At 47.1% G+C, this 14,490-nt stretch overlaps 1 protein-coding gene across 5 annotated transcripts in view; it reads left to right on the plus strand.

Moving 5' to 3' along the window:
* Positions 1-4,734, plus strand: part of LOC143826967 (SUN domain-containing protein 1-like) — a 32,498-nt gene extending 27,764 nt beyond the window's left edge. For all 5 annotated transcript variants that reach the window (XM_077316032.1, XM_077316029.1, XM_077316030.1 and 2 more), the window contains 6 exons: positions 398-550; positions 1,493-1,577; positions 2,170-2,285; positions 2,765-2,932; positions 3,100-3,192; positions 3,993-4,734. In XM_077316032.1, coding sequence (XP_077172147.1) covers positions 398-550; positions 1,493-1,577; positions 2,170-2,285; positions 2,765-2,932; positions 3,100-3,192; positions 3,993-4,106 — 729 coding nt within the window. In that variant the 3' untranslated portion in view covers positions 4,107-4,734. The remainder of the gene's footprint in view (positions 1-397; positions 551-1,492; positions 1,578-2,169; positions 2,286-2,764; positions 2,933-3,099; positions 3,193-3,992) is intronic.
* The last annotated feature ends 9,756 nt before the right edge of the window (positions 4,735-14,490 follow it).

Consider the following 14,490-nt stretch of genomic DNA (forward strand, 5'->3'; position numbering starts at 1 on the left):
CACATAACCTTATGTTCCCTTAATTGTCCTTTGGCAAAGCCTGGATTATAATTAACAGCCACCAGGGAGGAGCTCAAGGAGGGCTCCCCCCCCCCCATTGGCATCCTGCCCCTGTTGTGCAGAGAGAGAAAGAGAGAGAGAATTCAAGCTCCCGTCAGGCACCAAACAGTCCCCACACAGGAGACTGAGGGTCGTCTCATTGTGTGGCAGGTCCAAATTTCTGTGGCTTGGCAATCTGGCATTTAGGCTGAGAGATTGTGTCACTGTGCCTTGGACTCTGTGTTGCTCCTCAATGCAAAGAGTTATTCCAGCAAAGGCAGAGCCTTCCAGGGGCTCACGGCCCCTGCGATGTTCTGTTTTGCGGCTTTGTTGGCTCACTAAATTCTCAATTCACTAGGAATTTGCCAGCAAGAGCACCGTGCAGATGCTGCTGCGCAACTTGGAGCAGAGAATCATGCGGAGAGTCAATTCCCACATAACCGAGATGAACACCCGGCCCCCGCCGGAGCTGGTGACGGTCATCATGAACGAGGCCGGAGTGACCGAGGAGGTACATGGAGAGGATCGGCGGTTTCTTGCTCGGGGGGAGGGGGGAGTCACTGTTGGCCTTACAAGAGCGCGAGCGTAATGTTTAATGTTGGCGCTCGGCTAATCATAAGACAAGGGACGGCTGTGCTAACCATTCCTCCCGAAAAAGCCGGCCCTGAAGGCTGAGATGCCTGCTAAGGATTGGCCGAAGCAAGCTTGGGTCGGGGGCCAGAACGATTGTGGAAAAGCCCCCTGCAGGGCCCTTTGCTGTATGGGCGATTTCAGCCTTGGCCCCTGCCTGGTAGAACGATCTCCCGGAAGAGTTAAGGGCCCTGACGGAGCTGTCTAAGTTCCGCAGGGCCTGCAAGACGGACCTCTTCCGCCGGGCATCTGGCTGAGGGCAGGAGGGGGTTGACTAGAGTTTGATCAGGGGTCCCACCTTGGCTGAGCATCTCTGTAATACAGCACAACCAATGCTGATAGTAAATTATGTGGGGTGACAGTTAGTTCCGCCACCTGGTGGGTTTCTGTGTGTATTGCTGGGGTTTTAAGGGGGGGGGGGTTATGGGGAAATAGTTGTGGTTTTAATTGTTAGCTGCCTCGAGGCGACAAAAGTCGTGAGAGGCTGGATATAAATCCAAGAAATGGGTGGGTGGGTGGATGGAGGGATGGAGGGATGGTTGAATGGGGTGGAAGGAAGGAAGGGAGGGAGGGAGGGAGGGAGGGAGGGGGAGGGAGGGAAGGAAGGAAGGAAGGAAGGAAGGAAGGAAGGAAGGAAGGAAGGAAGGAAGGAAGGAAGGAAGGAAGGAAGGAAGGAAGGAAGGAAGGAAGGATGGAAGAGATATGGGGGCAGCTGGCAGTCCGTGGACCCCGTAGGAGTCTCAGCCCACTTGGGAAAGGAAAGGCGAACGAGTCCCTCCGGCTTCTCCAGCTCCTGGTTTCTTCCCTCCCCCCCCCTTTGCAGCAAGCACACACGATTGTGGACAATGCCCTGAAGCTTAATTCAGAGGACAAGATCGGGATGGCAGACTTTGCACTGGAGTCTGCAGGTGAGAACTGCCGTGGGGAGGGGGGAGAGCTTTTCTCAGAGGCTCAATGCTTCAAAACCTAACCAACACGAACGTTTTAATGTCTGGCTGGGCTAGCCGGAGTAGCTCTCGGGTTCTCACGCCTCGGAGAAATAAGAGAGCAGGTGCCGCCAAATTCGGGAGCTGCAGGGCCATAAGGGATTGTTGCGCTAAGCCAGGCCTCCCCTCGGGCACCAATAATGTGGGCGGGTCTCTGGTTCAAGTGGGGAGGTGCTGAGCTTTGGCGTGCAGAAAGCCACACGCTCAGATCTCGGTTAGGAGTTGGCCAACGCGCTTCCATCTCTCCCTGTGGCAGGATCAGAGCATTGGCCCCCAAAACTGCACTGTTCCTCCTAGGCAGGGCAGCTCCGTGAAGGACGCCACAAGAGGGTGACCGGGCATGCTTGTCTGAACAATCCCCGAAAATGCAGGCGGGACCCGGGGGTGGTTTCCAGTAGCCGAGTCCGTGTAATGTAGGGCTCAGCAGCTTCTGGCAGGCTGAATCACCCAAAGGGTTTCTGGTGATGTGTCCTGTGAGTGGCGTGGGACGTGACCCCTGCCTTGTCTCCCCCAGGTGGTAGCATTCTCAGCACCCGCTGCTCTGAGACCTACAATACCCAAACAGCAGTCATCAGCCTTTTCGGGTTCCCCCTTTGGTACTTCTCCCAGTCTCCTCGTGCGGTGATTCAGGTAATTCAAGCGGAAGCCGCCGTATTGATCGCTGGGTTCGATTTGCGGGCCGACCCTCTCTCTGGCAGGCTCGGCAGGGAAAGGCAGCCGTTGGGTGGGCGTCCCAAGGAACAAGGGCCAGAAGGGCCGCTCAGAACCGCTCTAGAGGGGGCCGGTTTCCGCAGATGGGCCAGGACTGGACCAGGCAATTTCCATCCCTCTCAAGTCCCAGAGAGGAGAAAAAAAATATTCTGGGTGATGATGCCATTGCCAGTCGCTCTGCTTGAGGCTGCTTTTGAATCACCACCTCACACGTCTTGAACGATTTGTTCCCAAAAGGCCACCGTATGCCGGCAGGTCCTTCGTAGCCAAAGCGTTAGTTTTCACAGGGCAAAATGCTGTCAGGTGTGCCATTACCCCACCTGTGTGCCTGACCCAGAGCTTTCTCTGTTACTGAGCGTCCGACAGCAGTATTAACCCCCCTCTCCCCATCCATTCAGCCTGAGGTCTACCCGGGAAACTGCTGGGCGTTTAAAGGATCGGAGGGGCATTTGGCGATCCGGCTCTCCATGGATGTCCTTCCGATGGTTTTCACACTGGAGCATATTCCGAAATCGCTTTCGCCCAAAGGAAACATTGACAGTGCGCCAAAAGAATTTGCCGTATACGTGAGTGTCACCAGCAGCCAAGAGAGATGCTTTTGCTCAGGTTGAATGGCAGCTAACGGTGATTCAGAGGGTTTTGGTTCGTTCAGCCAGCTTGGTGCTGCGGTTAGGAGCACAGGCTTCTAATCCGGGAATCCGGGCTTGATTCCCCGCTCCTCCTCGCCATGCAGGGCCTTGCGGATGAATACGACGAAGAAGGCGTCCTGCTAGGACAGTACGTGTATGATCAGGATGAAGAAGCATTACAGATGTTCCCAGTTATGGTAGGTCGACCTCGCTAGGAAATGCAGTTGCCAGAGGCACTTGGGTTCTCTCTCAGTCTCCGTTTTGTCTTTGTGGTCTCGCTCTTTCCGCACCCGTGTGCATAAAGATCACAATGTGTCCCAGTGGAGAAGGCCATCTCAGTGTCACAAAACAATTGAACATGCTGCTTATTCTGGCTATGCAAATATGATTTAAATTTAAATTTCCATTGGATTCTCCCGTCGAGATGGGTTTTCAGCACATTGCAAGGGTATGCAGTGTACCTGAGGGACTGCCTCCCTGCTTATGCCCCTCAAAGAGCTTTACGCTCCACCACCACCAACCGGCTAATGGTCCCTGGCCCTAAAGAAGCCCGCCTGGCCTCAACCAGGGCCAGAGCTTTCTCTGTCCTGGCCCCCACCTGCTGGAATGAGCTCCCGGAGGAGATCAGGGCCCTGACGGATCTAAAACCCTTCCGCAGGGCCTGCAAAAGGGAGCTGTTCCGCCAGGCATTTGGTTGAGACCAGGCATAACCAACAGCGAATGAAGGGCCCCTGCTTTCTCCCTCCCTCCCAGAACTCCATCAGTGCACTCTGGACCTGTTTGCACTATTACACTGTTTTTGCATTGTTTGCAATTATCAGTTATTAGCATTAATGTTATGGTGATTTACATGTTCTGGATCATTTCTACGTTTCATGCAAACCGCCCTGAGCCTCCGGGGAGGGTGGCATATAAATATAATAAATAAATACATCTGTGGCCAACAACCTTAACATTTCCAAAAGTAAGCGAGGCTGTGCCTTTTCCTGTCTTGTAGGAGGTGGTGGACAAGGCGTTCCGGATTGTCGAATTAAAAGTGCTTTCCAACTGGGGAAATCCAGAATTCACCTGCCTGTACCGTTTCCGTGTGCACGGGAGGCTTCCCGAGTAAATGCGGCTACGTTTTACCTGCTAGGACAATCCCCCCCCCCCCCCCGTTATATATGTATATAAGTATAGAAAATCCCAACTTAAATTATATCCCTGTGGCTAATGGGGCTATATGGTTTGCCGAGATAGACAAAAAGCCCTCAAATATTTATTTATTTTTTAAAAAGTTACCTCTGGAGTTAAGCTAGAGATTTATTGAGTTAAGGTTAAGCTAGAGATAGAGCCAACGGCCTGTGGAGGATTTGCTAAATATGTACAGGCGTTTCATATACTGTAGGTTAAAGATATAAAATATATAAATATACTGATAGGTCTGTAGAAATCTAAATTGGGGAGCTGAGAGGGTGGGGGCTATTTTGAATAACTCTAACTTCATTGACTAACTTATTTTTAAAGAGCAAAAAAAAAAAAAGGAGGGAGGGAGGGAGGGGGGAAATAGGACTTTGTGCAATGTATTTTTGTAAGTGCTTTTTCCAGAATATTTGTCTCTGTTATCCTTTGCGGCCTTTCCAATTTGCTGCCTTTCCTATTAAAAATGTTTTAAGAGTTTTGATTCCCCACCCCCCTCTGCCCTATAAGTGCATGTAGTATTTCAAAGTAAGTAATAAAGTTTCTTTATTTGTTTGGAACGTGTGGTGAATGGTTCAAAATCTCTCAGGGAACGAGCGCTCCTCGAGAACCAGTCGGATCGCAAACACCCTTGCGTAGCCACAAATGTTTGCGTGTGGCACCAACTCCCCTTAGAATTTGTGATCGCCTCACAGCAGGCAGTTCACTGGGAAAGCAACACACAAAAATTTGAGCAACAACCTGGTTGACGTTCAGAAAGATTAGCCAACTTGTCATTGCTAACTCTGTCTCTGTCTCTGTGTCTCTTTCTCTCTCTGTTTGTCTCTGTCTCTGTGTCCCCCTGTCTCTGTCTCTCTGTCTCTCTCTTTGTCTCTCTCTCTGGCTGTTAGCTGCAATGGCAAAATAGGATCCTGGGCTGGCATGAAACTGGTTGGATATTAGGCATGTAGTTATTTGTGGAGAAGGATGGAACACCTGGTGTGGGCGGTTTTGGGGTAGGGTCACCAGTCCCAGGCTGAGAAACTCATGGAGATTTGTAGAGGGTGGAGCTTGCAGAGGACAGAGACCTCCAGCGCTCTCCAGGCCACACTCCGGAGCAGCCATTCTCTCCGGGGGAACAGATCTTTGTAGTCTGGATGTGTAATTCGGGGAGTTCTCCAGGTCGATCTATGGTGTGCCCTGTGGTGTCCCTATGTGTCATGAAGATTGGCTAGGGAGCCCCATAGATGAGGGAGGTATGTCTGTGAATGGGGTGGGAATTAGAACTGGAGGCAATTAGGGCTCGATGCCTGGCTAATCTTTGTCTCGGCTGGGGTTGGGAAGACCGTCCACCCACTTCAGCCTTGGTGCAGAGCTGGGGGAGGACGGGCTCAAATCTCCTTTTTTCAAGTGTGGTGTAATCACTAGCCATACTGGGCATCTGTCTCACTGGAGGAGGGTTTGGGGTGCCCAGTGGAGTAAGTTGTGAGGGTGAAGTGAAGGAAGGGCGATCCACGAGGGAAAGGTTGCAGTACGATGTACTAAAGCAAGCTGGGGATTGGAGCAGTGTTGGTCAACCTTTTGACCTTGGAAGAACCCCTGAACTCTTTTTCAGGCTTCAGGGAACCCTAGAAGTAGGGACACGCCCCTTCAGAGAAGGAGGCACGGAAGTAAAATGCAGGAGCCATCTGATCGATTGAGCAATTGATCATTTATCATTTCCACTGTGGCCTGTAGAGCAACAGGGGAAATGCGCTCCAGTGACATCTATGGATGTCAGTGGCCATACCAACTTCTGGGAAAGGTCGTGTAACTCTGCTGAAGCTCTTGTGTGACCCCAAGATTCCCCGGCACCCTGGTTGGTAATCCCCGGACTGGAAAGTAAAATTAAGCAGAAATATATACATATTTTAATTTGCTTCTGTTTTAATGATTGCCTGACTTCCAATCTCCCCTAGAAGAGAACCACATAGAGTGCCACCACAAATAAACTCACGCTGAAATAAAAGTTGTCAATCTCTCACAGGCCCCGAGCTGTTGTGTGGTGGTGTGTGATAGTCGCCCAAGAGCACTGGTTGCAAACTCTAGGTAGGGAGATTCCCTGAGATTTGGTGGGGGCCATGAACAGAGGCTGGATAGCCCTCTGACAGAGAGGCTGATTCTGTGAAGGCTCAAGGGGGCAGCAGGTGACAGTGGACCACCAGGAAACCCAACAAAACCCAGTTATCCAAAAGGGGAAAAAATCTCTATTTTGCTACACGGGAGTGTAAAGATACAGTCACTGAAGAGCAAGAACAGTAATCTGTTGGGGATTTTGAAAAACGCCCTTGCAAAGGAGGGATTGTATTTTTTTAAATCACTCTTAAAAAGTATTGATCAATTTGTACAATGCCCCTCTTGGACCTCAGTGTCTAAGCCTCCAACTGCTTTGCAGCTAACCCTTAGCTGAGAAAAACAGAACCTTTCCAAGCCAATTGGTACAATAAATTTTATATGTCAATAATTCTTTTAAGGAACAACCAAAACGGTTTCTAGATATACTCTGTTTTCACAATTTTTCTTCAGTGGTTGATTCCTTATACTCTTACCAAGCAATTTTTATATATATAAATAGGCCACTGGCTCTGTAAAGTATTGTGGGGAATGTCAAGTCAAAAAACATTCCATCAGCTCTCATTGACAAGCTATTAGGGAGAGGCTGAACCTGGCCTGTCCATCACCCCTGCATTTGGGGGGAAGCCCCCAAGGACACACTTTCGGCTCTGCAACGGAGTCACCTGCAAAACATCAAAATAGAACTTGGGGAATTTCAGCACAGCCACCAGAGTTGTACTCCTCTGGAGAAGGGTGGCCGCTGCTTAAGTGATCAGCACATCCTTGTGGGTCTGGATCCTTTTCGAATTACAGCAGCACTCTTAAGACTCCTGTTGGGAAAAAGTTCTTCAAACTGATAACATGCAAAAATACATTACACTCATGTATTACACAATGGAGTGCCGTGTCTTCCACAAGAGTCTTCAATGTGTTTTTTTAAGTTCTTTCTGGAGGAATGCCTTATTTTGTTCCATTAAAGATCAGCTGGAGATGATACTATCTATTTTCTTAACTTTTTATACCGCCCTTCCATACGGCTCAGGGTGGTTTACATATAACGTTTTGGGGTAATACATGGAATGGCCATTAGTCTAATGGACTGTTGACTAGTGTTTGATAAGTATATATAGTAGAAAAGAGCAAAAGTTCAGTAGTGAAAGTGTTGAATCTGACAGAAGTTGTCAGGTTACAAGCTTTTGGGAGTCACTGTAAACTACTTCAGATACAGCTAGAACATGAGTCTATCAGTCCTCAATACTGGACAGCAGATGAATGATAGAATTAGGTGTGATACACATTAGGGTAAGAGGCAGGGAGAATCAGCAGTGGTAATGAGACAAGAAACCTAGATCCCGGTTCACTCCAGGAGGCGGCTTTGTCTTCGGCTTCATTCTCAGCACTCAATCAATCAAACTTTATTACAATCCTTCAGACCAAGTTGTATGAAGTCAATACATAAAAGTCCAAAATAATACGGTCATTCAATGTAATACAATTTAAAACAGATCACAAAATAGAACTTAAAATTATACTACTTGAGAGCGGCACCAAACGTAGCCAGCTTCATTCTCTAGTCTTTAAAGATCGCCTCAAAAGCCAGTAAGATTTTTTTTCCTGTCAATGCAACACAGGTGAGCTCTTTGTGATGTTATCTCAGTATGTCTCCAGTGTCTCTCTGTAGTTTGGCCCCTTTACTGACTCCTAGACTGTTTAAGGATCGCCTCAAAAGACAGTAAGAGTTTTTTTTCTTCTCAATTAAACACAGGTGAGGTCTTTGTGATGTCATGTCAGTAGGCATCCAGTGTCTCTGGCCCTTTTATGACTCCTAGACTGTTTAAGTATCGCCTCAAAAGCCAGTAAGCATTTTTTTCTTTTCTATTAAACACAGGTGAGCTCTTTGTGATGTCATGTCAGTAGGTCTCTAGTGTCTCTCTGGAGTTTGGCCCCCTTTCTGACTCCTAGACTGTTTAAGGATCGCCTCAAAGCCAGTAAGAGGTTTTTTCCTTGACAATTAAACACAGGTGAGGTCTTTGTGATGTCACTGAGAGCCAGTTTGGTGTAGTGGTTAGGAGTGCGGACTTCTAATCTGGCATGCCAGGTTCGATTCTGCGCTCCCCCACATGAAACCAGCGGGGTGACCTTGGGCTCGCCACGGCACTGATAAAACTACTCTGACCGGGCAGCAATATCAGGGCTCTCTCAGCCTCACCCTCCCCACAGGATGTCAGTTTGGGGAGAGGAATGGGAAGGAGACTGTAAGCTGCTTTGGGCTTCCTTCGGGTAGGGAAAAGCGGCATATAAGAACCAACTCTTCTTCTTCTTGTTCTTGTCAGTAGGTATCCAGTGTCTCTGGCCCTTTTACGAATTTTAGACTGTTTAAAGATCGCCCCAAAAGCCAGTAAGAGGTTTTTGTCTTCTCAGTTATACAGAGGTGAGCTCTTTGTGATGTCATGTCAGTAGGTCTCCAGTGTCTCTCTGGAGTTTGGCCCTCTTTTTGACTCCTAGGCTGTTCAAGGATCCCCCCAAAAGCCAGTAAGAAGTTTTTTTTACTGTCAAGGCAACACAGGTGTGAGCTCTTTGTGATGTCATGTCAGTAGGTCTCCAGTGTCTCTCTGGAGTTTGGCCCCTTTTCTTACTTTTAGTCTGTTAAAGATAGCCACAAAACCCAGTAAGAGGTTGTTTTCTTGTCAAGGCAACACAGATGAGAACTTTGTGATGTCATCTCAGGAGGTCCCTAGTGTCTTTCTGCAGTTTGGCCCCTTTTCTTACTTTTAGTCTGTTGAAGATCGCCCCGAAAGCCAGTAAGAGCTTTTTTTCTTCTCAATTAAACACAGGTGACAGAGTCTTTGTTATGTTGCTAGGTGTCCAGTGTCTCTGGCCCTTTTCTGACTTTTAGTCTGTTTAAAGATCCCCCCAAAAGCCAGTAAGAGTTTTTTATCTTCTCAGTAAAACACAGGTGAGGTCGTTGTGATGTCATGTCAATAGGTATCCAGTGTCTCTGGCCCTTTTCTTACTTTGAGTCTGTTTAAAGATCGCCCCAAAATCCAGTAAGAGGTTTTTTTCTTCTCAATTAAACACAGATGAGGTCTTTGTGATATCATGTCAGTAGGCATCCAGTGTCTCTGACCCTTTTATGAATTTTAGACTGTTTAAAGATCGCCCCAAAAGCCAATAATACTTTTTTTCCTGTCAAGGCAACACAGGTAAGCTCTTTGTGATGTCATCTCAGAAGTTCTCCAGTTTCTCTCTGTAGTTTGGCCCCTTTTCTGACTCCTAGACTGTTTAAGGATCGCCTCAAAAGACAGCAAGAGGTTTTTTTCTTCTCAATTAAACACAGGTGAGGTCTTTGTGATGTCATGTCAGTAGGTATCTAGTGTCTCTGGCCCTTTTCTTACTTTTAGTCCGTTTAAAGATCGCCTCAAAAGACAGTAAGAGGTTTTTTTCTTCTCAATTAAACACAGGTGAGGTCTTTGTGATGTCATGTCAGCAGGTCTCCAGTGTCTTTCTGGAGTTTTGCCCATTTTCTGACAGTTTGTTTAGAGATCACCCCGAAAGCCAGTAAGGGTTTTTTCTTCTTCTGTCACTCTGGAGTTTGGCCCGTTTTCTTAATTTTAGTCTGTTAAAGATCGCCCCATAAGCCAGTAAGAGGTTTTTTTCTTCTCAATTATAGACAGGTGAGGTCTTTGTGATGTCATGTCAATAGGCATCCAGTGTCTCTGTCCCTTTTCTAACTTTTAGTCTGTTTAAAGATCGCCCCAAAAGTCAGTAAGAGGTTTTTGTCTTCTCAATTAAACACAGATGAGGTCTTTGTGATGTCATGTCAGTAGGCATCCAGTGTCTTTGGCCCTTTTATGAATTTTAGACTGTTTAAAGATCGCCCCAAAAGCCAATAATACTTTTTTTCCTGTCAAGGCAACACAGGTAAGCTCTTTGTGATGTCATCTCAGAAGTTCTCCAGTTTCTCTCTGTAGTTTGGCCCCTTTTCTGACTCCTAGACTGTTTAAGGATCGCCTCAAAAGACAGCAAGAGGTTTTTTTCTTCTCAATTAAACACAGGTGAGGTCTTTGTGATGTCATGTCAGTAGGTATCTAGTGTCTCTGGCCCTTTTCTTACTTTTAGTCCGTTTAAAGATCGCCTCAAAAGACAGTAAGAGGTTTTTTTCTTCTCAATTAAACACAGGTGAGGTCTTTGTGATGTCATGTCAGCAGGTCTCCAGTGTCTTTCTGGAGTTTTGCCCATTTTCTGACAGTTTGTTTAGAGATCACCCCGAAAGCTAGTAAGGGTTTTTTCTTCTTCTGTCACTCTGGAGTTTGGCCCGTTTTCTTAATTTTAGAGGTTTTTTTCTTCTCAATTAAACACAGGTGAGCTCTTTGCGATGTCATGTCAGGAGGTCTCTAGTGTCTCTCTGGAGTTTGGTCCCGTTTCTGACTCCTAGACTGTTTAAATATCGCCTCAAAAGCCAGTAAGAGGTTTTTATCTTCTCAATTAAACACAGATGAGGTCTTTGTGATGTCATCTCAGTAGGTCTTCTGTGTCTCTCTGGAGTTTGGCCCCTTTTCTTACTTTTAGTCTGTTAAAGATCGCTCCATAAGCCAATAAGAGGTTTGTTTCTTCTCAATTAAACACAGATGAGGTATTTGTGATGTCATGTAAGAAGGCATCCAGTGTCTCTGGCCCTTTTATGAATTTTATACTGTTTAAAGATCGCCCCAAAAGACAGTAAGAGGTTTTTTTCTTATCAAGGGAACACAGGTGAGCTCTTTGTGATGTCATCTTACAAGTTCTCCAGTTTCTCTCTGTAGTTTGTTCCCTTTTCTGTCTCCTAGACTGTTTAAGGATTGCCTCAAAAGACAGTAAGAGGTTTTTTTCTTCTCAGTTAAACACAGATGAGGTCTTTGTGATGTCATCTTGCTAGGTCTCCAGCGTCTCTGGCCCTTGTCTGTCTTTTAGTCTGTTTAAAGACCGCCCCAAAAGCCAGTAAGAGGTTTTTATCTTCTCAATGAAACACAGGTGAGGTCGTTGTGCTGTCATGTCAGTAGGTATCCAGTGTCTGTGGTCGTTTTCTTACTTTTAGTCTGTTTAAAGATCGCCCCAAAAGCCAATAAGAGGTTTTTTTCTTCTCAATTAAACACAGGTGAGGTCTTTGTTATGTCATGTCAGTAGATATGCAGTGTCTCTGGCCCTTTTCTGACGTTTAGTCTGTTTAAGGATCTCCCTAAAAGCCAGTAAGAGGTTTTTTTCTTCTCAATTAATCACAGATGAGGTATTTGTGATGTCATGTCAGGAGGTCTCTAGTGTCTCTTTGGAGTTTGGCCCCTTTTCTGACTAGTCTGTTTCTGACTCCAAGCCCTCTGAGCAGAGAGCAGCAGGAAGACATTTCCCTAGAGGAAGGCATGGGAAGGGAGGGGAAGCAGAACAGGATTGCATATCAAAAGGCAAGACTCTTCAGAGGGAAAGAGGGAGGAGGAAGGTGGGAAGAAAAGGGGGGAAAATCCGGCTCAAAACGGGAGGCGTGAGGGGAGGAAAGGAGAAAAAGCCACTACAGAAACACCACTCTCGGCTTATATGCGAGTCAATAAATTTTCATTTTTGGGGGGGATATTCGGTGTCTCGGGTTATATGCGTGTCGGCTTATATGCGAGTATATACGGTAACTATATCCCTGGTGGAAAGTATCCAGAGCTTTTTTATTTGAGAGTAGCATTTTCTTGGCATGAAGAAGGGCCCAGGTTCCCTCTTGGACCTCTCCAGTTCTTGTATCGGGCAACGGGGGATGGGAAAGGCCTCAGCCTGAAACTCTGGACAACCACTGCCCATCGGAGGCGACACCCCCGCCCTGCCCTGAGGGAGACTGATGGTCTGGTCTGGTCCCTGGCAAATGGTCCCTATTTCTGAGTAAAGGGCTCCTGTGCTGGGAGGTCCCTGTCGGAGCCCCTCCATGCAGGTGGGGAATATCAGGGTATCGCTGAATGTTTCCAGCTTGCCTCCCCACCCCCGCCCCCAGGGCTTTTGGGTGGCTGGGTGCAAGCCCCACCCCTTCCTCCGCTCAAACCTGACCTAGATTCAAAGAGAGGCTGAAAGGGATTTGCCCAATTTGTAGCAAATTCTAAGGACCTTTCGTTTTCTTAATTTTAGAGGTTTTTTTCTTCTCAATTAAACACAGGTGAGCTCTTTGCGATGTCATGTCAGGAGGTCTCTAGTGTCTCTCTGGAGTTTGGTCCCGTTTCTGACTCCTAGACTGTTTAAATATCGCCTCAAAAGCCAGTAAGAGGTTTTTATCTTCTCAATTAAACACAGATGAGGTCTTTGTGATGTCATCTCAGTAGGTCTTCTGTGTCTCTCTGGAGTTTGGCCCCTTTTCTTACTTTTAGTCTGTTAAAGATCGCTCCATAAGCCAATAAGAGGTTTGTTTCTTCTCAATTAAACACAGATGAGGTATTTGTGATGTCATGTAAGAAGGCATCCAGTGTCTCTGGCCCTTTTATGAATTTTATACTGTTTAAAGATCGCCCCAAAAGACAGTAAGAGGTTTTTTTCTTATCAAGGGAACACAGGTGAGCTCTTTGTGATGTCATCTTACAAGTTCTCCAGTTTCTCTCTGTAGTTTGTTCCCTTTTCTGTCTCCTAGACTGTTTAAGGATTGCCTCAAAAGACAGTAAGAGGTTTTTTTCTTCTCAGTTAAACACAGATGAGGTCTTTGTGATGTCATCTTGCTAGGTCTCCAGCGTCTCTGGCCCTTGTCTGTCTTTTAGTCTGTTTAAAGACCGCCCCAAAAGCCAGTAAGAGGTTTTTATCTTCTCAATGAAACACAGGTGAGGTCGTTGTGCTGTCATGTCAGTAGGTATCCAGTGTCTGTGGTCGTTTTCTTACTTTTAGTCTGTTTAAAGATCGCCCCAAAAGCCAATAAGAGGTTTTTTTCTTCTCAATTAAACACAGGTGAGGTCTTTGTTATGTCATGTCAGTAGATATGCAGTGTCTCTGGCCCTTTTCTGACGTTTAGTCTGTTTAAGGATCTCCCTAAAAGCCAGTAAGAGGTTTTTTTCTTCTCAATTAATCACAGATGAGGTATTTGTGATGTCATGTCAGGAGGTCTCTAGTGTCTCTTTGGAGTTTGGCCCCTTTTCTGACTAGTCTGTTTCTGACTCCAAGCCCTCTGAGCAGAGAGCAGCAGGAAGACATTTCCCTAGAGGAAGGCATGGGAAGGGAGGGGAAGCAGAACAGGATTGCATATCAAAAGGCAAGACTCTTCAGAGGGAAAGAGGGAGGAGGAAGGTGGGAAGAAAAGGGGGGAAAATCCGGCTCAAAACGGGAGGCGTGAGGGGAGGAAAGGAGAAAAAGCCACTACAGAAACACCACTCTCGGCTTATATGCGAGTCAATAAATTTTCATTTTTGGGGGGGATATTCGGTGTCTCGGGTTATATGCGTGTCGGCTTATATGCGAGTATATACGGTAACTATATCCCTGGTGGAAAGTATCCAGAGCTTTTTTATTTGAGAGTAGCATTTTCTTGGCATGAAGAAGGGCCCAGGTTCCCTCTTGGACCTCTCCAGTTCTTGTATCGGGCAACGGGGGATGGGAAAGGCCTCAGCCTGAAACTCTGGACAACCACTGCCCATCGGAGGCGACACCCCCGCCCTGCCCTGAGGGAGACTGATGGTCTGGTCTGGTCCCTGGCAAATGGTCCCTATTTCTGAGTAAAGGGCTCCTGTGCTGGGAGGTCCCTGTCGGAGCCCCTCCATGCAGGTGGGGAATATCAGGGTATCGCTGAATGTTTCCAGCTTGCCTCCCCACCCCCGCCCCCAGGGCTTTTGGGTGGCTGGGTGCAAGCCCCACCCCTTCCTCCGCTCAAACCTGACCTAGATTCAAAGAGAGGCTGAAAGGGATTTGCCCAATTTGTAGCAAATTCTAAGGACCTTTCAGTGTGGGGCCTCTGGTTTGTGTTGGTGGTGAGATGGTCTCTGAAGGCCAGTCCCCACATTCCTCTCGCCTCCTCCTCCAAGGGCTGGGTGATGAGTTCTTTGGAAATCGTTAAGGTCCATTTAATGCAGTTGAAAATAGGCATGAGATAAATTTGGTCAAATAAGCAGGTTTTGCCACCACCCCCACCCCAAGATCCTTGCTAAAGAGGCCCTGTTGTTACATTGCCTGGTTCTGATGCCCTGGTTTGTTAAGGGCACTTTTGGGTTTTACTTTGAATGCCTTTATTGATTTTTATTTATTAATTTAACTTCTGTGCCGCC

This window comes from Paroedura picta, chromosome 17 (genome assembly GCF_049243985.1).
Source record: "Paroedura picta isolate Pp20150507F chromosome 17, Ppicta_v3.0, whole genome shotgun sequence".
Classification (NCBI taxonomy): Eukaryota; Metazoa; Chordata; class Lepidosauria; order Squamata; family Gekkonidae; genus Paroedura; species Paroedura picta.